At 37.4% G+C, this 25659-nt stretch overlaps 1 protein-coding gene across 2 annotated transcripts in view; it reads left to right on the top strand.

Annotated features, from left to right (window-relative positions):
* LOC128659976 (gastrula zinc finger protein XlCGF26.1-like) overlaps positions 1–22827 on the top strand; it is a 434460-nt gene extending 411633 nt beyond the window's left edge. Inside the window, exons 7-8 of one of the 2 annotated variants that reach the window (XM_053713569.1) lie at positions 19136–19433; positions 19518–22827. In XM_053713569.1, the coding sequence (XP_053569544.1) occupies positions 19136–19433; positions 19518–20691 (1472 nt within the window). In that variant the 3' untranslated portion in view covers positions 20692–22827. Of the gene's footprint in view, positions 1–17768; positions 17877–18760 lie in introns of both variants that reach the window. The other variant, XM_053713568.1, reaches the window with a different exon arrangement.
* Positions 22828–25659: the final 2832 nt, after the last annotated feature.

Consider the following 25659-nt stretch of genomic DNA (forward strand, 5'->3'; position numbering starts at 1 on the left):
GGCCCCTCCCACTCATAGTAACACAGTGGAAAGCCTGCGGAAACTGTTTCTAGGCAAATTTAAGACAGCCATGTGGAAAAAACTAGGCCCCAATAAAGTTTTATCACCAAAGTATATATAAAAACGTTTAAACATGCCAGCAAACGTTTTATATTGTAAATATAAAAGAGTATTACCTCAGAAAGTAAGCATGATACCAGTCGCTATTAAATCACTGTATTCAGGCTTACCTTACATAAATTTGGCATCAGCAGCATTTTCTAGCATTCACATCTTCTAGAAAAATCTTAACTGCATATACCTCATAGCAGGATAACCTGCACGCCATTCCCCCGCTGAAGTTATCTCTCTCTTCAGTCATGTGTGAGAACAGCAATGGATCTTATTTACAACCTGCTAAGATCATAGAAATCACAGGCAGATTCTTCTATTTTTCTGCCTGGAACAAAATAGTACAACTCCGGTACCATTTAAAAATAATAAACTTTTGATTGAAGTAAAATAACAGCTACATTTCACCACTTCTCTCTTACTACCTCCATGTTTGTTGAGAGTTGCAAGAGAATGACTGGATATGGCAGTGAGGGGAGGAGCTATATAGACAGATCTGCTGTGGGTGTCCTCTTGCAACTTCCTGTTGGGAATTAGAATATCCCCACAAGTAATGGATGATCCGTGGACTGGATACACCTTACAAGAGAAATATTTATATATGTCTGGATATATTTGAGCCTAGGTAAAGATTGCAGATATTATTTGTTGATCTGATGTGGCGCAATTTATGATACAATAAAGTATTCACAAAGAATATTTGCAATGTTTAGTGATATTTATTTCAGTGTAAAAATAAAAACATACAAACAATTTTCATCAATAGTATCAGCCTTAAATGTATAAATGATTACATAAAATAATTTAGTAAAATACTGAAAGGATGAAAGTCTTTTTGTAGAGAACCTGGAAATAGCAGTATACTGCTTAAGCTGGTAAGTGTTAAAAGAGTGGAAGTCTTTATTGCGGCAATTGTATGCTCGACAATGAACTGCTTATTAAGCTTCGCTGTTATGTCCTTCGTAAATGTTTATGTGTGGGTGTGTCACTAGGCAAGTTTTTGGAGTCGGCAAAAGTACAGTTATAGAGTACTGCTTTGTGATTGGCGTGATCCTCTTTTTACATGAACTTTCTTAATGTACTCACAGTTACAGGTGTCTTTAGCGGTTTTTCCTGTTCGTCTATCTCTGTTGTTTTGATTTTCGTGTTGTCCCTTTTTTTTTAGTGCCTTTTGTCCACACTGTGTGTTCGTGGTGGAGTGAATGCTGGAATAGTTGCAATGGTGTGTGGTTACTGTTACCACTCCTAAATCTTCCAAATAGCAGGGAGTTAGCTCCGTACTCTCTTTGTTTCAGAGTACTTCCCTTTGCAGGTGTCAGCAGCTTCCTTCTTGCTGGCTGTTATTAAGTGTGCTTCTGTTGTTTCTTGGCGGTCCGAAAAAAAGGACTAAGTAGTTTGGTTTATTTGTGGAAACGCTTAATGTTCCTTTAAAGCGTTATGTTTGTAGATCAAATCAGATGTTGGCTTTGCGGTCCACTACAAAAGTGAACTTGTGGAAATCTTCAAGGTAGCAAGGAGTTAGCAACATATTTCAGCTGTTTAAAACAACCTTTTTCAAGCATGTCCTTGCCATTGTGTGTGTAGGGTTTTTATACCACATGTTGTGATTCTATTGGGTTCCATCTGTTTCATATGGTGCATCCTATTGGTTGTTGTGTGGATACTTTTGATTGGTTCCTGATGTATCTTATTCCTCATTTAGTTGCCACATTTGTTTTTGACAAGAGTGTAACGATGTATCTTATGTTTTGGGATAAGTTTAACTTGATATTTTGGATGATCGTAATCAGTATTGTTTTCAATTATTCCAATATAAACATTTTTGACAAACATATGTACATTACTTTAGTCTTATCTGAAAATCTTTCCTTATGGGGTTGGTGAGTCAGTGTACAATTTTAATAAAACGTAGTAAAATTGTATACGGGGTTGGATGTTTTTGCTTATGCATTTTAGATGTTTTCTTTCAAAAGGGTGTTTGTTCGTTAGTTCAAAAAAGGTTAAATAATCTGATTTCAGGATAGTGTTTACGTTTAGATATGGGATGAAATATATTTTATTTAGGATTATTTTGTTTGATCTTTCACAATCATTTGTTGAAAGATACATCCTCATTTAATTTGGCATATTTGTAATATTTCTAATTGTGAACTTCCTCTATATATGTTCTTGTATGATCTTTTCTAGTCTCAAAATCGAAGGTTTGTGTATTTTTATTCAGTCTTTCACTGTCGTTTATTGAAAGACGCATTTTAAATTACATCGTCATTAATCACTGTTGTTTTTTTGAAAAGTACATTTTCATTCTATAATCTGGTGTTTAACCGATATATCCCACCTATTTTCGTTATTGCTGCAGTTTGTTGTTAGTTCTTACTTGGTCTTTTATGCTCTTTTGTTGAAAAACAAGTGCTTTCCCATTTTTATTATTGTATTCTTGGTACAGTGATAGATAATGCATAATTGTCAATAGTGTTAAACTATGAAATATCTCCTTAGATTTTTCTTCTACTGTTTAGGTTTTTGTTCTCTTTTAACGTTTGTTGCAAGTGTGTGCAGCTTGGTTTTGTTACAAGAAAATATAACGAGGTTTTGTTTCAGTTTATTAATGAATTATTTATGGCCTGTTATTTCAGTTGGGTTAGTGATATACATTAGTGAGTTTATCTGGTCTTAAGTGTTCAAAAAACAGTTCAGACTAAAATCTATATTCAGACCTTTTGGTCTTAGGGTTTGCATTTCGAAGATCTATTTTGCTTCTTTTTTAAGTAGGTTGTTTGCCTGGTCGCCCCCTCTTTTGTTATTTTTAATTTTTTGTATAGCTGTATAATTGAAAAATTTCAAGTTGCTGTTATTACAAGTTCTGAAGTGTTTGGGCACTGGAAGGTCCTTGTTTCTATCCAGTCCCGATTTTTCTATTGATAATATGTGTTCCCTTATCCTTTCTTTTATCATCCTTTCTGTTTCGCCTATATATTGTTTGTCACATTTTGTGCATGTTATGAGGTATATAATGTTGGTGTCTGTGCATCTGATGGTTTCTTTTATTTTTTATTCTTTGTTTGTTTGGCTTGATTTGAATGATTTGGCTTTCTTTGCATGTCTGCAAGCTTTGCAGAATCCACAGGGGAAGAATCCCTGTAGTGATTCCCCTTGAACTCCTTTTTGTATCTTTGGTTTATTGAGTTTCATAGTGGGGGCTAAAGCACTTTTTAGATTTTTCGCTTTTTTGTAGATAAATTTTGGACTTATTGGTAGTTTCTCTCCTAGGTGAGGATCTTGTTGTAATATTTTCCAGTGAGTTTTTATGATTTTTTCTAATTCACCTCTATCCTCACTGTATTCAGTGATGAAAGGAATGAGCCATTCTTTTGATTCTTCTATTGCGTTTGTTTTGGCTTTGGGTTTGTACTTAAGTATATCTTTTCTGTCAGTGTTCTGTACTTTGAGTCTTTCAGCTTCAATTTCGCTTTCTATGTATCCTCTTTCTACAAATTTATCTTTTAATATCTCTGATTGCGTTTCAAAGTCGGTGTCATTTTTGCAGTTTCTTTTAAGTCTTAGAAACTGGCCTTTTGGTATGTTTTGTTTCCACCGTTGCAGGTGGCCACTGGTTTTGTGTATAAAATTGTTTGCGTCTACTTCTTTGAAATAAGTTTTTGTGAGGAGTTTGTTGTTTTCTATACTGATTTCTAGGTCTAAGTAATGTATTCTCTCTTTACTGTAATCTGCCGTGAATTTTAGGTTGAGATGGTTTTTGTTCATATGTTCCAGGCATTTATCCAAGTCCTGTGTTGTGCCTTTCCAAACAAAAAAGAGATCGTCTATGAATCTGTAGCAGTGATGGAAAATAATAGCACAACATTGCACACAATAGAAACACAGGAAACCCTTACATCAATGAGAAAAGAAAATGACAAAACAGACAAAACTGTTATCTTTGAACTTAGATCTAGTATATATGACAATATACACAATATCTTTGATAAAACCAATCACAAATTACCCACTATAGCTAATAACAGCGACAAAGAAAAAATTAAAGAACTTATGAATCTACTAGAAAAAAAAAGCTTATTCTAGAAATCAGACACAAAACAGAATGCATTTTTCTTAACAAATATCTAAGTGCCAAAAGAGTACCTAGGGGACTACGGATTAAAAAAGATTGCACATTTAAAACAGACTCTGAGGAATTTAAAAAGAAATGGGCTGAAATCTTAGATGAGGCATCGGCCAAACTAATGTTACTAATCAAAGAACACAGAGAAGAGATCCTGATTAGATTAGGAAATGAAATTAATGAAATAGAAAGTAAACTCCTATCTTTCAAAGAGCTAGATGAGTATAAAAGAAAGGAAGACTCACTCAAGAAACTAATGAGGGAGACTAAAGACGAACTGATAAAAATTAAACTTAACAAATTTGAAAGAGACAGAGAAGACTATGACACACATCAAAAAAACCCTGACTCAAATAAATACACAAGCCACAGTTGGAGAAGAGATACTATTAAAACTACAATAGAACACAAAAATGAACACCAATCTGAAACAAATTATAGACCAATCACAGAAATAGCACCACATAGATCTAAGATCATTGTATATAATGATACTCCTAAAAACAAATACCACACACATAACTATAGTGATAACAGAAACTACAGGATTCAACAGAATAGCCATCAAGAATACTGTAAAAAAGAGGCACATAACCATAACTCATACAATATTTATAAAAGAAACCAAGAGACCTGCTCAACAAGAGAACATAACTTCAGACCTACCTGGCAAAGATCAGGACACCAAAACAATTTTCACAACCACCAGAACTACTACCAGAGAAATAGGAAAGAAACAGATCACCACAGACAAAATAGAACAGACTACTGGCACCAACCCACTTACTTCAGAGACCAACAAAACCACAATTACCACAATAGAAACCAAGAATACAAAACAAATGCTACCTATAACCAAAGTTGGAACAATAAGAGCAACAGGGTAGAGAAAGATAATTGGACATTGCCCACTTACAACAAATACTTCCCTCTAGAGAACGAAAATACAATCAAAAAAGGTGACCAATCCACCAACACCACTGAACCGCATTTTAGGGGTAGGAACACATCCAAACGACAGAAGAAAAAGAAACCACTCAGAAGAAGAGGAAATATAGGGAGGGGAACAGAGAAGAGAAAGAGAAGAGCCCCAACACCAAAACAGAGAAGCGAAAAGAATGAGATAAAGCAAAATGGCATCTTTAATCTTAGCAAAGTCACCCTAAACACCCTAAACAAATAGAAATCCTAAATAAAGGTCTCTCTTTCGCACCAACAAGGAAACTGAACAAATTTGAAACTTATATAGACGCCAGCAAATTTATCAGGAAACTAACCCTTAAGAAATACTTTCAAAAAACTTCACTTGAAAGACAATTCACCAATGATATCAATAAGACCGAAACAGGCAATTTCATACACTCAGGGTTGAAAGAAAAATCAAATTTCTACCCCAAACATGAGAAAGGTAACTACATAGAAACTTTCGAAAAACTTATCCTAGAAGACATCAGCAACATTCCACAAAAGAAAAAAAAGAAAACATAACATCTCACTAAAACAAAAAACCTCATAAAAGAACTAGAAGATAACAACGAAATAGTAATAAAGCCAGCGGATAAGGGAGGGGGGATAGTTATCCTAGACACAAACAAATACAAAGAAATGGTACACACACTGATACAGGATGAAAACACCTATAAAAAATTACGGTGTAATCCTACCATCATATACAAAGTATTTCTACAACACCTTCTGGACAAAGCATCCAACATAGGTATTTTAAATGAAAAAGAATATAACTACCTCCTCCCGAAACATCCAATAATTCCAGTCATATACGTCCTTCCGAAAATGCATAAATCACTTACCAACCCACCAGGTAGACCCATCATTTCAGGGATCGATTCACTAACATCTAATCTATCAGCATATATTGACAGATACCTCCAAAAACATGTTACATACCTAGATTCATACTTAAGAGACTCAACTAACCTACTAATACTGCTAGATAATTTTAACTGGTCTGATGAGTACATACTAGTAACATGCGATGTCCAAGCACTGTACACCTCCATCAGACATGAAGATGGCCTCCATGCAGTAAATAACTATTTAAGTAAAGATCCAACTATGTTTAAAGAACAACAAGAGTTTTTATTAGACTGTATACAATTTATTCTAACTCACAACTTCTTCATGTACGAAGACATATACTATTAACAGATTTGCGGCACAGCTATGGGCACAAAATTTGCCCCTAGCTATGCAAATCTGTTCATGGGATTATGGGAAACACAATTTGTGCACGAGAGCCCCTTTAAAAATAACTTCATCATATACAAAAGATTCATAGACGATCTCTTTTTTTTTTTTCAACAAGCTTTATTGTATATCAAAAGAGAAGGTGTACAAAGTTTACAAAAGCCGTTGCAACACTCCAGCCTGCAAAAGGACATATGGTTATCCAATACTGCATAGACAGGTAAACAATTGGGAGCAATCCTTTATATTCAAATCTTTAAAGTCCATGGTATCGTACACAATTAAGCCTCAATGAGTCCAAAAGTCTGCTGGTATTTTCAGTTTAAACAAAAAGAAAATAAAAAGGCAACACAATATAGTAAAACAACCAATAAAACATCAAACATCGCTGCGCAGCAGGAGACATTCCTAGAATCCGGCTAAACAAATGAATGAACAACAGTTTATGCAGGAAAAACAACCCCTAAAGACATCCGTCTAAGGGGTATAACAGACAGTAACATTGCTACACCCTGAGTCACCATAGAGCAGGTTGCCGTTTATTTTGTGTCTCAGGGTCATGTAGTCATATATCAGGTCAGCACGTAATTTAATAACCATCCCTCTCCTATCAACAACCCACGCTCCTATGTGTCATGTGCCGGGAACATAGGTGGTATTAAGTTGGGCTCCAGTGAATCTCCCATCCCTGCGTCAGGAGTTGCACGTGTGCCTATTGTGCTTGTGCCACAGGGGGGATAACACCGGCGCGGTGGATTGGGGTGTTGTCTCAACTACAGAGTGGGCATATGTCTCCCAATAAAATAACATAGAACCGTAAAAATCTAGTCTATTAGTTTGTGGTAGTGAAATTTTTCTAAAGATATAAGGAGCACGACATTTCGTCTCCACTCTGACCTAGAAGGGGTGATGCACTGCTTCCATAATCTGGGGATTAATTGCTTGGCGCTACTAAGCATGATGTAGAGCAAGACAGTTTTGTACTTGCATTTAATCCTAGGTGGCTTATTAAATAACATTGTCAAGGGGTCAAAAGGGATAGACTGTGCAAGGGCTTTCTGAATCTCCCTATGAACGTCCCTCCAGAACGGTTGGAGCAGGGGGCAATCCCACCAGATATGGCAGAGAGTACCCGGCTGTTTACAACCTCTCCAACTGAGGGGGTCAGTTTGTGGATAGATCTTGGCTAACCTACTGGGATATAAGTACCACCTCCCCAATAGTTTCATATTGGTCTCTGTGATGCTCATTGACGAGGGTGCCTTACCCATTTGTTGGAATATGACATCCCAAGTTTTTGGGGGAATAGACAAGCCCAACTCCGCTTCCCAAGCTTTGGTGTAGGGCAGTAGGCTTTTAGAGTGTATTGCTATTAAAATTTTATAGGTTGCTGAGAGTATGCCCCTTGACACCTGTGGGGACCAGCAAAGTGTCTCGTAGGGAGTTAAACTACGAACAAAGCTGGACTTATCTCTATGGCTAGAAAGGAAATGGGAGAGCTGCAAGTATTCCAGCCATCTGTTGAAAAAAGGGATACCCTTGTCAACCATCGCGGCTTTAGATAATATATTCCCGTTCTCTATAACTTGACAACAAGGTAAGCCAGCTGAAATCGTGTATGAATCACCTGTCCAGTAATGTTTCAATGGAGGGAAATCGTTATTATGAAGTAGGGGAGTTAGAGGAGAAGGGATTGACGAAACCCCTCTCTGATTGCATGAAAGGCTATCCCATGTATGAAGTGTAGCAGATATCAATGTAGGGCTGTGTAATGGTACATTTCTGTGATGTTTGGAGGTCCAACACATTGCCCTCAGGCTTCTAGTGCCCACTAAATCATGCTCAAGTTTCACCCACTCCTTATCCTTTATATTTTTACACCAGTCTACTATTCTAGTCAATTGTGCCGCTTGATGATAAAACAAAAGGTTAGGTACTCCCAAGCCTCCTCTGTCCCTATTTCTATAGAGTGTGGACTTAGACATTCTAGGATGTTTATTTGCCCAAATGAAGTCATTTACCAGTGCCTGTACAGCACCTATGTATTGAGAGGGAAGTTGTATGGGGATAGTCTGGAACAGGTAGAGGAAGCAGGGTAGGATGCTCATCTTGAAGGCCTGAATCCTTCCCAGCCAAGATAGACATTTGCTCCTCCAAGCCAGCATATCTATACTAATGGCTTTAAGAAGGCTTTGATAATTCAATTGGAGTAGGGATTCTCTGGAAAGCGATATCTGTATCCCTAAATATTTTATAGAATCATGTTTCTGTGTGAAGTGGAATTGTGAGATGATCTGGTTGGCCACTTGCCCAGTGATCCCCACCCCCAGAAACTCAGATTTTGACATGTTTATTTTAAAATTTGATAAGCTACTGTATTGTTTAATGACCGGCATTAAAGCGGTAAGAGACTGTAAGGGGGAGGTAAATGAAAATAGCACGTCGTCGGCATATAAGGTTGTTTTATATTGTGTGTCTGCGATTTGAATGCCATGTATTTTATCGTCTTCCCGAACCCTAGCCACTAGCACTTCCATTGCTAAGATAAAAAGTAATGGGGAAAGGGGGCAACCCTGCCTTGTTCCGTTTAATATGGGAAGGGGGTCAGACAGAGAGTCATTCAATTTAATACGGGCTTTCGGAATATTATACAGAGCAAATATTTTCCCTATCAGGGTCTCCCCTATGCCGAATCTTTCTAAAGTGGATTTCAAGAATAGCCAATCCAACCTATCAAAGGCCTTCTCGGCGTCTATTGTTAAAAAGATAGATGGTATATTATGAGTTTGGGAATACTCTAGCAAATTAAGAACCTTGAGAGTGTTATCGCGTGCCTCTCTATTAGGCACAAAACCCACTTGGTTTAAGTGTATTAATAGTGGCAGGAACTTATTGATTCTGGAGGCAATGAGCTTTGCATATAATTTTACATCTACGTTTAATAATGATATGGGGCGAAAGTTGGATGGGGTATCAGGGGGCTTGCCGGGTTTGGGAATTACAGCGATGTGGGCTTCTAGCATAGTGGGAAGGAATGGGTGTTCCTTGTCGGTAGTATTGAATATTGTACATAAATAGGGGAGGAGGATCGATGCAAATTTCTTATAATATACTACGGTAAAACCGTCCGGGCCCGGGCTTTTGCCCGCAGGGAGTTGTTTAAGGGCAGCTAAAATTTCCATTGCTGTAAACGGGGTCTCTAATTCCTCCCTCTGCGTGGCGGTAAGTTGGGGAAGAGGTGTATTTAATAAATATGCATTTATGGCGCTTTCTCTGTCTTCAGGTGAGACGGGCTTCGGTAAGTTATATAATTCAGAGTAGTACGTCTGAAACTGAGAGAGGATCTCAGGTGTAGTACTCACCCTTTGTTGTGTGGGGGTACGGACCTTGTGTATGAAAGATTTTAGTTTTTTCAATTTGAGGGAGCGGGCAAGAAGTTTGCCTGCTCGATTGCTCTCAAAGTGAAATTTCTGCTTGGTTTTCAAGGCTAAGGTATTAGCTTTGTGTATCATTTGGTCATGCACTGTCTTTCTCGCCTTATCTAAGTCTGCAAGGATTTGTGGGGAGGCAGGATTGCGCTTATGTTCATATTCTAGTTTGGATAACAAGTCAGTGGAAGATTTATACAGTGCTCGCGCTTTCTGTCTTACCCGGGCTTGGTGTTTTATGAATTCCCCTCTGATAAAGCATTTGTGTGCCTCCCAAACAATCAAGGGGTCCGTCTCAGGCAGAGAATTAAATTGAAAATATTCGGGGAGGAGTTTCTCTATTTTATCTTTGAAATCAGGGAAATTTAGTAAGCTGTCGTCCAGTCTCCATAAGAAAGTGGATTTAGGGACAGAGGGCCACTGAAGCTGCGTGAGAACCGCGGAGTGGTCTGACCATACAGTGTGAGAGAGTCTGGAATATAGAACATTAGCTAGGCCATTCTGATTTGTTAGGTGATAGTCAATTCTACTATAAGAGCGGTGGGGGGCTGAAAAGAAGGTATAGTCCCTCTTCCCAGGGTTTTTAAATCTCCAAATGTCAAATAGTGTCTGCTCTAGCATTATCCGCCATAGGTGCTTAATTGTATGCTTTGGGGTAGAGGGCCTGGGGTTTGTGGTATCAAGGTTCGGTTGCAGAGGTATATTGAAATCCCCCCCTAAATAAAGGGCTCCAATCCCGTGGTCAAGGACTTGCATAAAACATATTTAAGAAAAGGGTGCTGCCTGGTATTAGGGGCATACATACTAACCAAAGTTACGGGGGAACCAAATAATAAGCCTGTAATACATAAAAATCTGCCTTCAGAGTCTGTATGCGTTTGTATGAGTGTGAAGGGTAGGTGTTTACTCAGGAGAATGCTCACACCGTTACGTTTATGATCAAGAGAACTATGGAAACATTGTGTGTAGTATCCTCCAAAATAACCTGGTTCTCTATTTTTTTAAAAATGGGTCTCCTGTAAAAAAATAATGTCACCCCCCTTTCTACGGAGATCTCTCATGGCCAGAGAGCGTTTCTGGGCGGAGTTTAGACCCCTGGCGTTCTGGCTAAGCAATGTTATGGTTTTGCTACATGGGATGGCATTGTTATCGAGAACAGATGTATATATTGAGAATTATTAGCTCTACTCTTCCTGACAGTCTGCATTTGAAGGGGCAATTCAAGACAATCCTGCAAACCCATGTCTCTGCTGCGCAACGTTAACGTTAAAACCAAAAAACTAAATTTTTGCAAATAGCATAAATTAAATTTAAGCAAAAAGTATCTTAATAATATAAGTCACATGACAACAAAAAAATTGTGTAAGGGGGGAATATTAATCCGCAACCACTCTAGACATATTATTCTAAATTCTAACTGTTGCCTGACCGCCACTTCATCTGGCCCCCAGCGTGAGGGTACCCGCCCTCGCAGGCCCCCACCCCGGGGGTCCGAGGAAGCGCACAGTAAGTTACATGTATAACAGATCACATTTGCACATGAAGGAAGGGGCAGTTAATATTATGCTAAGAGAGAAAGGTGCAAGGAAATTAAACATAACTGGTAAACACATACAAATATATCGATGGCCATACTTTACCATTTTACCCTGACACCTATCCATTTTGGGAAACAAAGCAGCCTTTTTCGGCTGCTCATGTCGAAAAAGAAAAGTCCAGCTTGGAAGAGGGCCCACCCAAAGGGGACCTTAGTTAGGAGAGTTCGTGTGCTCCTTTGGAGGAATGTTCTTAGCTTTGGAGGGTACTCTGTGCCAGTTCCCCGGCTCAGACCTACCCGGTCTCTTCTTCTTAGGGGGCTCCATTGATTTCTCCACTGAAAAACCCACCGGGGGATCTATTTCCAGAGCATGACAAAAGTCACCGACATCATCCTGAGATTTGCAGACTAATTTTCTGTTTCCGTGCAGGACGTACAGGTGGAATGGGAACCCCCATCTGTAAAGGATCTTCTTTTGACGAAGGAGTATAGTCAGGCAAGATAAATCCCTTCTCCTCTGTAAAGTCCTTTGGGACAAGTCTTGATAGAGTTGGAGGACGACCCCCCGAAACTTCACAGGCTGGTTCTTTTGGGAGAGGTTAAGGAGCTCTCTGGGGGGCGCCGTATCTGGGGGTTTTGGTCAAAGGGCCCTGTGGGCTCTGACCCATGGAATATCTGTGGTAGGTGAGGTATTCCTAAGGTGGGCAAACAGGGCAGGGAGGTAGAGTGGAAAATCCTTAGGCAGCACCGATTCTGGAATACCGTGAATCCTTAGATTCTTCTGGTGGCTTCGGTTTTCGAGATCTTCGATCTTATCGTACAAATCAGCTATGAGCTCTGTGTGTTGATTTGCAGTGTCCTGGGATTCATTGATTTCTACCTGAAGTTGGTCAGTGAATTCTTCTAGTGCCTCTACCCTGTTGCCCACTGAGTGTAAGTCTTGCTTTATCTCGGCAATTTCTTCACATATGCAGGAACGAATGATATCTGTGATGTCCTGCTTGGACGCCAATTCAGATAGAATAGTATTGGGTACAGATGTGCTTTCCTCTGCGTCGTCTCTGTTCCTCAGTGGTGCTGATATCTTTTTTGAAGGTGACGCACTGATTTCTTTGTTCGCCATATTGCTTGAGCCGGGGGGGGGGGATTTTTTTTATCTACCAAGCCATCTTTTTGGCCAGATAACTTAGATATCTTGTTTAGTTTTACTGAGCGTTTGGCATTCATGGTAAACTGCGGTTCAGTATGTGCTAGTAGGGAGAACCTCTCCTTTCAGAGCTATCCCTGCTATGTAGATAGAGAATGTAACAGTCACTTTGATTTTGACCTGTCTCCAGAAGGCCACACAAATAATTAATTATCTTGTGCAGAGGTGTTTTTTTTTTTTTTAAGGAATAAATCCTTCTCCACCCTCCGTCACAGAGTGGTCTCTATTGCCTGTTCTCTCTCTCCCCTTCCCTTCTCTGCTTTTCCTCTCACTCTTTCTCTTCCCTCTTTCCTCTTTTCTGTAGAGTACCTTATGTCAAGCTTTGCTCAGGGTATTTGCAGATGCCTCTATATTTCTGAGTTTCCGAGGGGTAACAACAAAGGACAAATGTGCTTGGCCCTGCCAGTAATAGTTGAGTGATGTGTGCGTTTAGATGCTCTCACCATGGCATGGAGAACAGGGAGAGCGGATTCCTATCATGCAGTCAGTCTCATGGCCTCATCTGACTGCGTTTGCTGAAGAAGGGTAGAGTTGTGGGGCTTACAAGAAGTGACAGAGAGGGGGGCCAAGTGCTGAGCTCGATTATACAAGCTCTAATAGTACTGCGGAGGTGGAGGACCGTGAACGGCTACCGCTGTTAACAAATTTCTTTTTCTTTTACTATGGCCGCTTCCGGTCCCTGCGGCCCTCCGTTAGTGAGCGCGCCTCCCATGTTATTCTGGCGCGGATGACAGGTCTAATCCTCACTGTGAAACTCGCAAGCCAGCCGTGGGCAGTAGATGTAGTAAAAAGTTCTAAATGCTTACCCGACAGGTCTGGCTGTGCGAGCGGTGTTATGCCGTGTGGGGGGAGTGATAAGTGCGGTGCTTCTGAGGAGGCCAGGCGCACTCGGCCAGTTGATAAATGGTCTCCGTGAGGAAGTGTGGTGCTAGCAGAAAGTTAATTCTGTAGTGCCTCGTTTGTTCCGCATGTCACTGGTCCTTTCTGGGGATACTACGTTGTGGCAGTCAGGCAAAATTTTAAGATTTGTGGTGCAGATCAACGGAGCTGTGGAATTACGCAGCCATCTTAGCTGCTGCCAAGCTCCGCCCCGACGATCTCTTTTTTGTTTGGAAAGGCACAACACAGGACTTGGATAAATGCCTGGAACATATGAACAAAAACCATTTCAACCTAAAATTCACGGCAGATTACAGTAAAGAGAGAATACATTACTTAGACCTAGAAATCAGTATAGAAAACAACAAACTCCTCACAAAAACTTATTTCAAAGAAGTAGACGCAAAACAAAACATACCAAAAGGCCAGTTTCTAAGACTTAAAAGAAACTGCAAAAAAGACACAGATTTTGAAACGCAATCAGAGATATTAAAAGATAAATTTGTAGAAAGAGGATACATAGAAAGCGAAATTGAAGCTGAAAGACTCAAAGTACAGAACACTGACAGAAAAGATATACTTAAGTACAAACCCAAAGCCAAAACAAACGCAATAGAAGAATCAAAAGAATGGTTCATTCCTTTCATCACTGAATACAGTGAGGATAGAGGTGAATTAGAAAAAATCATAAAAACTCACTGGAAAATATTACAACAAGATCCTCACCTAGGAGAGAAACTACCAATGAATCCAAAATGTATCTCCAAAAAAGCGAAAAATCTAAAAAGTGCTTTAGCCCCCAATATGAAACTCAATAAACCAAAGATACAAAAAGGAGTTCAAGGGGAATCACTACAAGGATTCTACCCCTGTGGATTCTGCAAAGCTTGCAGACATGCAAAGAAAGCCAAATCATTCAAATCAAGCCAAACAAACAAAGAATATAAAATAAAAGAAACCATCAGATGCACAGACACCAACATTATATACCTCATAACATGCGCAAAATGTGACAAACAATATATAGGCGAAACAGAAAGGATGATAAAAGAAAGGATAAGGGAACACATATTATCAATAGAAAAATCGGGACTGGATAGAAACAAGGACCTTCCAGTGCCCAAACACTTCAGAACTTGTAATAACAGCAACTTAAAATTTTTCAATTATACAGCTATACAAAAAATTAAAAATAACAAAAGAGGGGGCGACCAGGCAAACAACCTACTTAAAAAAGAAGCAAAATAGATCTTCGAAATGCAAACCCTAAGACCAAAAGGTCTGAATATAGATTTTAGTCTGAACTGTTTTTTGAACACTTAAGACCAAATAAACTCACTAATTTATATCACTAACCCAACTGAAATAACACGCCATAAATAATTCATTAATAAACTGAAACAAAGCCTTGTTATATTTTCTTGTAACAAAACCAAGCTGCACACACTTGCAACAAACGTTAAAAGAGCACAAAAACCTAAAACCTAGAAGAAAAATCTAAGGAGATATTTCACAGTTTAACACTATTGACAATTATGCATTATCTATCACTGTACCAAGAAGACAACAATAAAAATGGGAAAGTACTTGTTTTTCAACAAAAGAGCATAAAAGACCAAGTAAGAACTAACAACAAACTGCAGCAATAACGAAAATAGGTGGCATATATCGGTTAAACACCAGATTATAGAATGAAAATGTACTTTTCAAAAAAACGACAGTGATTAATGACGATGTAATTTAAAATGCATCTTTCAATAAACGACAGTGAAAGACTGAATAAAAATACACAAACCTTCGATTTTGAGACTAGAAAAGATCATACAAGAACATATATAGAGGAAGTTCACAATTAGAAATATTACAAATATGCCAAATTAAATGAGGATGTATCTTTCAACAAACGATTGTGAAAGATCAAACAAAATAATCCTAAATAAAATATATTTCATCCCATATCTAAACGTAAACACTATCCTGAAATCGGATTATTTAACCTTTTTTGAACTAACGAACAAACACCCTTTTGAAAGAAAACATCTAAAATGCTTAAGCAAAAACATCCAACCCCGTATACAATTTTACTACGTTTTATTAAAATTGTACACTGACTCACCAACCCCATAAGAAAAGATTTTCAGATAAGACTATAGTAATGTACATATGTTTGTCAAAAATGTTTATATTTATATTGGAATAATTGAAAACAATACTGATTACGATCATCCAAAATATCAAGTTAAACTTATCACAAAACATGAGATACATCGTTACACTCTTGTCAAAAATAAATGTGCCAACTAAATATGGAATAAGATACATCAGGAACCAATCAAAAGTATCCACACAACAACCAATAGGATGCACCGTATGAAACAGATGGAACCCAATAGAATCACAACATGGGGTATAAAAACCCTACACACACAATGGCAAGGACATGCTTGAAAAAGGCTGTTTTAAACAGCTGAAACGCGTTGCTAACTCCTTGATACCTTGAAGATTTCCACAAGTTCACTTTTGTAGTGGACCGCAAAGCCAACATCTGATCTGATCTACAAACATAACACTTGAAAGGAACATTAAGCGTTTTCACAAATAAACCGCAAACTACTTAGTCCTTTTTTTCGGACCGCCAAGAAACAACAGAAGCACACTTAATAACAGCCAGCAAGAAGGAAGCTGCTGACACCTGCAAAGGGAAGTACTCTGAAACAAAGAGAGTACGGAGCTAACTCCCTGCTATTTGGAAGATTTAGGAGTGGTAACAGTAACCACACACCATTGCAACTATTCCAGCATTCACTCCACCACGAACACACAGTGTGGACAAAAGGCACTCAAAAAAAAGGGACAACACGAAAATCAAAACAACAGAGATAGACGAACAGGATAAACCGCTAAAGACACCTGTAACTGTGAGTACATTAAGAAAGTTCATGTAAAAAGCGGATCACGCCAATCACAAAGCAGTACTCTATAACTGTACTTTTAACGACTCCAAAAACTTGCCTAGTGACACACCCACACATAAACATTTACGAAGGACATAACAGCGAAGCTTAATAAGCAGTTCATTGTCGAGCATACAATTGCCGCAATAAAGACTTCCACTCTTTTTTAAAGGGACATGAAACCCAATTTTTTTCTTTCATGATTTAGAAAGAACATACAATTATAAACAACTATTTAACTTACTTCTATTATCTATTTTGCTTCATTCTCTTGATATCCTTTGCTGAAAAGCATATCTAGATATGCTTAGTAGCTGCTGATTGGTAGCTGCACATAGATGCCTCCTGTGATTGGTTCACCGTGTGCATTGCTATTTCTTCATTAAAGTATATCTAAAGAATTAAGCAAATTAGGTAATAGAAGTAAATTGGAATTTTGTTTAAAATTATATTCTCTACCTTAATCATGAAAGAAAATGTGTGGGTATAGTGTCCCTTTAACACTTACCAGCTTAAGCAGTATACTGCTATTTCCAGGTTCTCTACAAAAAGACTTTCATCCTTTCAGTATTTTACTAAATTATTTTATGTAATCATTTATACGTTTAAGGCTGATACTATTGATGAAAATTGTTTGTATGTTTTTATTTTTACACTGAAATAAATATCACTAAACATTGCAAATATTCTTTGTGAATACTTTATTGTATCATAAATTGCGCCACATCAGATCCACAAATAATATCTGCAATCTTTACCTAGGCTCAAATATATCCAGACATATATAAATATATTAACTTGCTTATTCAATACATCTATGAGATTATAGCATATTATATTGATTCATCCGACTCATGTTTTTAGGTTGACCAACCTATTTGTTTTAACTAACAGTGATTTAGACTATATTTTTATTTCAAACTTTTAGATCTAACTGTTTGTATCTATATTTTGTTCAAAATAAACAGAATTTATCGATTCAAATCATATAGTAAGACTATCTTTCCATATCGGGTAATTAAGCAGGAGCGCTTAAGAGTCTTATCCTTCTCAACATTGTGATATGGCCCCACTTAAATAGATTTTCTACCATTATGTTGTATAGATCTGGGAGGATTCATATTTAAGGGGCAATTATAGCACCCACAGAGATTTCTGTACTAAATGCTTGTGCTGAATCAACATCACATATGTAATAATCTAATCAGCTGATCTGTATCACATTAATTGTTATGCGTGCCTTTAATTATACCATACGCACAGTTAATCAGAACCATTATTTATTATTATCCCTTTAAACCATTTAATATACTTTTTACAGACACGGCCAGAGCACTGAGAGATATCTGGTATTGATGTAACTGGAGTGAATAAGGGAACCTTCTTCCTGAGCACATGCCTGTTATCAGCATGAACTCATATGTGTTAGGTGAGTAAAATAGATATTATACTGACTTTCATTACTAGGGAAATAGACTAGATCACTCATTAAACAAATATAAACTATTATATTTATATCTGCATCTTTTAAGAACATTTGTGTCAGTGACAGTTATAAAGAAAGAGCAACCTCTATTGGGCTGAGGAGTAGGGTAAAAAAATACTACCCCCCCTCTGTCTTTTTAGACAGATCATGTCCAACTACTTAACCTCACCCCTAGACCTGGTTCATTACTCAGAACACCTGCAACTTCATCTTCCTCTGCCCTGACCTCGCTCATGGAACACCCATTACTACACTTATGCCTACCTTGTTGCCACAACTCCCCCAGTGTTCCCCACACCAGAACCACCACTGATTTGTGTGTTTAATTTTACAGTGACTATTATTATGATTATTATTATTAAACTAATAAAGTTTTTGTCTGTTTATATAAATCAAACAACCACACCCTCTCAAAACATCTCACACTTATCATTAGTCTGTGATGATTAAGGCATCATGTTCTCACCCAACTGGTTGAGCATGAGCCGGGCAGAGCTGTATGTGCAGTTGCTTGTTAAATGAGAATGGTGGATGCACCTCTCTTGCCCAGAATACAGATGTACTTGTTTCCTGGCTGAGAACATTATCCACACACACCTTGTTTATTGCGGCCCTATAACTTGTTGTCATCAGTAATTTAAGTGACTATGATGTAGTAATGTCTACATTCTATGTCATCCTTTTTTAATTTGTGATTAAAGGTAAATAAATTTAAAAATGCAAAAAGGAAGACATTTTTTAGTATAAAAAAGTTTTTTTATTGAGATGGATTATATTATAAAGAATAAACATTCTTTTTTTTCTTTATTCCATTTATTTTTATGTAGACAAACACGTCAATAGTTCATATCTATCCTTCACTACAGGAAGCATCAGAATGATACCGAAAACTCCAAAAGTCTTAGACACTAATGACTATTCACAAACATTGGGGATATCACAGCTGATATTTAAAGGAGACGATGTATTGTCCGGAACTGGGCAGCAATCATTATGTACAGAGAGTAATTTAGACATCAAACAAGAGGACACCGTTTATGGCTTATCTAGTGAAATTATCCCTGAGGATAAACCACACACATTTACTGAGTTTTCAAAACATATTAAAGAAGGGAAAAATCTACAGTCTAGCCAAATAAGTCATACAAAGGAGAAACCATTCAAATCTACAGAATGTGAGAAAAGCTTTAGCTCTAAGTCACATCTACTAGAACACCACAAAATTCACACAGGTGAGAAACCACACACATGTACAGAGTGTGGGAAAAGTTTTATAGAAAAGAGTAGTCTGAAAACTCATGAAAAGATTCACACAGGGGAAAAGCCTTTCACATGTTCAGAGTGTGGAAAAAGTTTTACAAAAAAGAGTAATATGAAAACTCATGAAAGGATTCACACAGGAGAAAAGCCTTTCACATGTACAGAGTGTGGAAAAAGCTTTACAAAAAAGAGTCATCTGAAAACTCATGAAATGATTCACACAGGGGAAAAGCCTTTCACATGTACAGAGTGTGGAAAAAGTTATACAGAAAAGAGGAGTCTGAAAATTCATGAAATTAATCACAAAGGAGAAAAGCCTTTTACATGTACAGAGTGTGGAAAAAGCTTTACAAAAAAGAGTAATATGAAAACTCATGAAAGGATTCACACAGGAGAAAAGCCTTTCACATGTACAGAGTGTGGAAAAAGTTTTACAGAAAAGAGTAGTCTGAAAACTCATGAAAGGATTCACACAGGGGAAAAGCCTTTCACATGTATAGAGTGTGGAAAAAGTTTTACAGAAAAGAGTAGTCTGAAAACTCATGAAATGATTCACACAGGGGAAAAGCCTTTCACATGTACAGAGTGTGGAAAAAGTTTTACAGAAAATAGTAGTCTGAAAACTCATGAAATGATTCACACAGGGGAAAAGCCTTTCACATGTACAGAGTGTGGAAAACGTTTTACAGAAAAGAGTAGTCTGAAAACTCATGAAATGATTCACACAGGAGAAAAATATTTCACATGTACAGAGTGTGGAAAAAGTTTTACAGAAAAGAGTAGTCTGAAAACTCATGAAAGGATTCACACAGGGGAAAAGCCTTTCACATGTACTGAGTGTGGAAAAAGTTTTACAGAAAAGAGCAGTCTGAAAATTCATGAAATGAATCACACAGGAGAAAAGCCTTTTACATGTACAAAGTGTGGAAAAGGTTTTACAAAAAAGAGTAGTCTGAAAACTCATGAAAGGATTCACACAGGGGAAAAGCCTTTCACATGTACAGAGTGTGGAAAAAGCTTTACAAATAAGAGTCAACTGAAAAATCATGAAATGATTCACACAGGGGAAAAGCCGTTCACATGTACAGAGTGTGGAAAAAGTTTTACAGAAAAGAGTAGTCTGAAAACTCATGAAAGGATTCACACAGGGGAAAAGCCTTTCACATGTACAGAGTGTGGAAAAAGTTTTACAGAAAAGAGGAGTCTGAAAATTCATGAAATGAATCACACAGGAGAAAAGCCTTTTACATGTACAGAGTGTGGAAAATTTTTTAAAAAAAAGAGTCATCTGAAAACTCATGATAGGATTCACACAGGAGAAAAGCCTTTCACATGTACAGAGTGTGGAAAAAGTTTTACAAAAAAGAGTAGTCTGAAAACTCATGAAATGATTCACACAGGAGAAAAGCCTTTCACATGTACAGAGTGTGGAAAAAGTTTTACAACAAAGGGTCATCTGAAAACTCATGAAAGGATTCACAAGGGAAGAAACCTTTAAAATGTTTAGAAAGTAGGGTTGCTACCTTTTGCACAGGCGATTATCTGACACTTTGCAAATGGGCGTGGTTGAGGATGTGGTTAGGGGTGTGGCTTCACATGACCTTAAAGGGACATTCCAGCCAAATTTGGAATCCACGTGTATGCATTTCAGTTTTGAGTAGAAGCATTTTTGTTGTATACATGTATTAGAAAAAATGCTTCTAATAAAAGTTATAGTTGTTTCAAAAGTGTATTTAAGTATGCACAGTGCATCAGTATTTTAAACACAGCACTTGCTCAAAGAGCCTAAGGTGCTTTTACCATCTGGTAATGACTCAATTTGTTTATTGCTGAAATGATATAAGACCCACTGGTGCTATGAGCAGCTGCAGTGTTTAAAATGCTGGTGCACTGAGAATATCTAGTTATGCTTCACATGCATGTGCAGAGAAAAATATTTTCACTAAAATAGTGATAACTTTTACTAGAAACATTTTTGCCAATGCATGTTTATTCCAAATATGTTTCTATCCAAAGATGTAATTCATCTTGACTGGAGTGTCCCTTTAATAAAAAATATATATATATATATAGCTTACAACCACCAATGCCAACTGCCTGGGTGCAAGAATACCAGCAAATATCCACAAGAACAAATGCACTCACAGGACTTTTTTTCAGGAACAACAGAGATAAAGTTTAATGAAACGTTTTCAGGTATACACTACCCTTTATCAGCATAACATAAAATGACAAAAAACACACAAGATATAGGCAAAAAATCAATTCTTAATTACAACAAACACACTACAACCTGTGTATTAATGAAAAAAGCGCCAAAGTGAGTAGCTGGAACGCACTGCTGCGTTCCACTGTTTCGTGTTACCGGAAGAGCAATTACGTCACTTCCGGTATCGCCGTATCTAACCGGCTTCAATAACATAAACGGACACCTAAGGTCCCAACTAAAGTGTATATCAAAGACTAGTGTGTATAGGACAAACGTGCTACATGATGAACATAATACAGTGTTCAGAATACAAACATTAATCAATATTTATGTGATCAATATAATAGTGCACATACGTTTCCATGCCAACGAAACCAAACATCCGGTTTTGTATACCTTTGGCCATATATTAAATAGATATGTGATCACGCAAAGGAATCCTACTTATTATACATATCATCAGATTACATACACTCTAATACAGTGTCATCATCCCAAGTGTATCCTAACCCAATTTTTAAACAAAAAAGAAGAATGTTATATCGGAGGCAGGAGGGGGTAACCATGGCAACCAAACCGGCAGATTAACACTTCTCAGTTAATGAATGAGTGTAACAAACCATTCAATATATCATAGCTTCAAGAACATTAGTGTGTGTCCTAAGGCTTACTGTCAACTGCCACCTGTTCACTACAAGTACCCCTCTAAACCTCCTATAATGCTAAAATAAGAATGATGCAATAAGTGCTATTTAAGCAAAAATTGCAATAACTAAAATGTAATAAAATGTAGCACTTATGGACTTCACTATCAGCCAATAAAGCATTTGTTCGCAAAGTATATTCTGAGGGACCCCCTATACAATATACATGATCTTATTACTCAAAGGGAATCTTAACGTTTATTAAAAGTTAACAACATTTACGTTACTCAAGACATTTGAACAATGTAACTAACAAGCTTAAGGGAGTATACTAAAGTATTGTGGACTATAAAAAATTGCCTGTATACCGGACTGAAATTTGAATTCAAGACCTGTAAGCTGATTTGCTGCTCTATTGTCGCGGCTTGTCTGAGCTTATTAACGGCTGGGAAAAGCCTTTTTCATATAAAGACATTTCATAGAAAACTGATTGCGGTAAATATACGAACATACACTGAACTGATAAAGGAAATTTAATATATTAAAAACCCTGGAATAATACAACAAGTATCTAACTCTAAACAAACAACTAAACTGTTGCAATTTTGCAGTTACATATAATTTTGGGACTTGGATACATTTCGGAATATTCCAGTATTATACATTCAGATAGTTGTGGCCACAACTTGAATCATTTAAACTGTATTTTTAAACTGTATTTTATTTTAGGAATATATATATTTTTTCAATGCATTTATAAAATAAAAATCTTTATACTGTATTAGGTGATTAATTGTTTATATATAACTATAAATAATTTTTAGATATACATTTGCAGAAATACTGTGGGTATAAATACAATTATACTATATTTGTTATATTCTACCTTCATCCCTAAAATGTATGGGCGCAACTCTCTACAACCTTTTTTAATTTGACAGATAGAAATTTGCTGTTTAGAGCTGAGAGTTGTCACCTGCCGGCCCTTTTAAAGGGAATTGTCAGATCACAGATGATCAGGGCTATACGGAACAACTCTAACAGAGAAACTGGGATTTCCCAGCTGTCTGGAGTTGGGGACAAGTTCTTACAGAGGGGCTACAAGCCACAGCAGATTCGGGACACAATACAAGAGGTATCTACACTGTCACAGGAGGATTTTATTAAAGAAAAGCCTCCAAAATCCACTGGGGGTAAACTGATTATGGACACTACATTTGCACCCACTACTGCCAGATACTGAGAACTCATTGGCCGATCGTTGCACCAGATCAGAAGTTGCAGTTTGCCAAGAATCTGACACCTATGATTGGTTATCAGAGGGGTACTAACTTAAAGGACCTATTGGTCAAAACTGATCCTAAATCCAGTTACCAGAAGCAAAGCCGGATAAATATTAAGGGCTCATATCACTGCCTGGGCTGCACGACATGCAGTGGACTTATTAACACCAAGACCTTTCACCACCCTCACTCTAACAAGATGTACACCATTCGCTACTCGCTGACATGCACTACCACACATGTGGTGTATCTATTACTCTGTCCATGCTCAAGTGCCTACGTTGGAAAAACAAATGGAACACTTAGAGAACGTATGACCAACCATAGGAGGGCCATCCGTGTGGCTCTCGAGAAAGGAGATTCAGATCAGCCGGTGGTGAGGCACTGTGCTAGGATGCGCCACAGGGTATCGTCAATCAGATACATCTTAATCGATCATGTACCATTGCCAGACAGAGGCGGAGATAGAAATAAATTGCTGTTATTACTGGAAGCCCAATGGATATACAGACTCGGCACAATACATCCTGGTGGCCTGAATTTGACACCGGATTTGAAGCTTTTGATCTAGATCATGTGGGTGCAACACGTACTGGGGTTGCTAGCCCGTGGTGCTGAGATGCACTGGGGGTTCATTCTGGCCTCACAGAGTGGTGGTCCGGACTGTTCCCTTTCCGGTGGCCCGCAGCCCCTGGGACAGTGGATGCCCTGGGGGGGTGGGCTAGTCCGTGCTACTTGGGTGGTCACTCAACCATCCACCCAGACATGTTTCTAGTGTAAGCCAACAGTGTCCTTTATCAAACATTGACAGGTGCATGTGAATGTTTGTATTTATCCTATGTCATGGGTTTAAGTAACCTTTTCAGATTTAACCTGCATATAATAGGGTGGGTATGTGGTTCTACATGGGTCTCGGAGGACTACAGTGGATCATTAATGGTTGAAGATACAAATGAAACCTGCTCAACGGAGCGCCCCTGTGGTATGTAAAAACAAATCCTGAGAATATGATAGGCACTAATAGAGTGAGGGTATATGTGAAAAAATATAAATGATATCCTAGGCGGCAAGCAAATATTCCCAGTGCGTCTGCACACGCACAAAATAGCAACAGTCCATCCAATGTAGGGAAAAATAAGCGCTCCAAGCCCACAGATATATAAAAGTTCAATTTTATTCCAAACTTGTTAAAATCATACAAGATAGATTAAAAAGTGGTAAGCACAGTAGTGCAAAAACAGGTTGTAGAACAGGTGCAAAAAACAGCAAACGTTTCGTGCTCCATGCACTTGGTCACTGCTAATTGATGCACCTGTTCAGAGCTCTATTTATACCAAATTTCTTAAAGTGATATCACAAATTTTCATTAACCTGTACTTTGCCATTTTGTAAGGGAGCCTATGACAAGAAACATTTATTTACTTTTTCCTTTTCATGTACATAAAGTGTTACAATATAAATATGCAGGTTGATATTTGTTGGTTAAGGCGTGACTATGTTTTGTGAAAACAATCTATTTTGCAATATATTGAAATCATTACATTTATGAAAAGAAGCATACACATTGCTCTATGAGTCATTACCTTCAGTGTTAAATATAATCAAAACCATGTTTGTATTGGGATATTGTTTAAACTACTCTTAATATAAAAATCCTTAATTTGAAAAGTATGAAATTAGATATGCAATAGATGAGCCTATGACAAGAGCCTGATTTCCTAAGACATCAAAATAAGTGTATGTATAGTAATCTATTTTCTCTCTCATAAAGGAAAAATTGGGTTGGCAATAATAGTGAGAAAATGTCTCATATCAACATATTTTCTTATTTCTTTTTAGGGGAATGAGCCCATGACAAGAGACATACCTATAAATTCAAAAATTTCCCAAAAACATTAAATGATTTATTAAATTTTCCTATTTCTTAATTCTTTTTAGGGGAATGAGCCTATGACAAGAGACATATCTATAAATTCCAAAAAAAATTCAAAAATTTCTTTTTTAAAATAAATTACTAAAAAAAAATTTTTTTTTTTAGATATTTATTATTTGGTGAATAAGTCTAAATCCCTTCTCATGTTGAGGCCCTCAGGGTGTGTAGTCTGTAGATTGAACATCCACATAACTTCTCTTTTGTCAAGTGTTGTCTCTCTATCAATGATAAAAAAAGTGTACAGAAATTAAGAGTGCGCTCAGGAGAGCTCTACCATGATATTAGTAAAAATGAATTGTGAAGTTCATAAATAAAATCTCTTTGGAAAAAAAAAAAAAAAAAAAAACTATTGCGAGTAAATATTTTTACATTTATTTTCTACTAGAAACAAAACATA

Source organism: Bombina bombina, chromosome 5 (genome assembly GCF_027579735.1).
Source record: "Bombina bombina isolate aBomBom1 chromosome 5, aBomBom1.pri, whole genome shotgun sequence".
In the NCBI taxonomy this organism is placed as follows: Eukaryota; Metazoa; Chordata; class Amphibia; order Anura; family Bombinatoridae; genus Bombina; species Bombina bombina.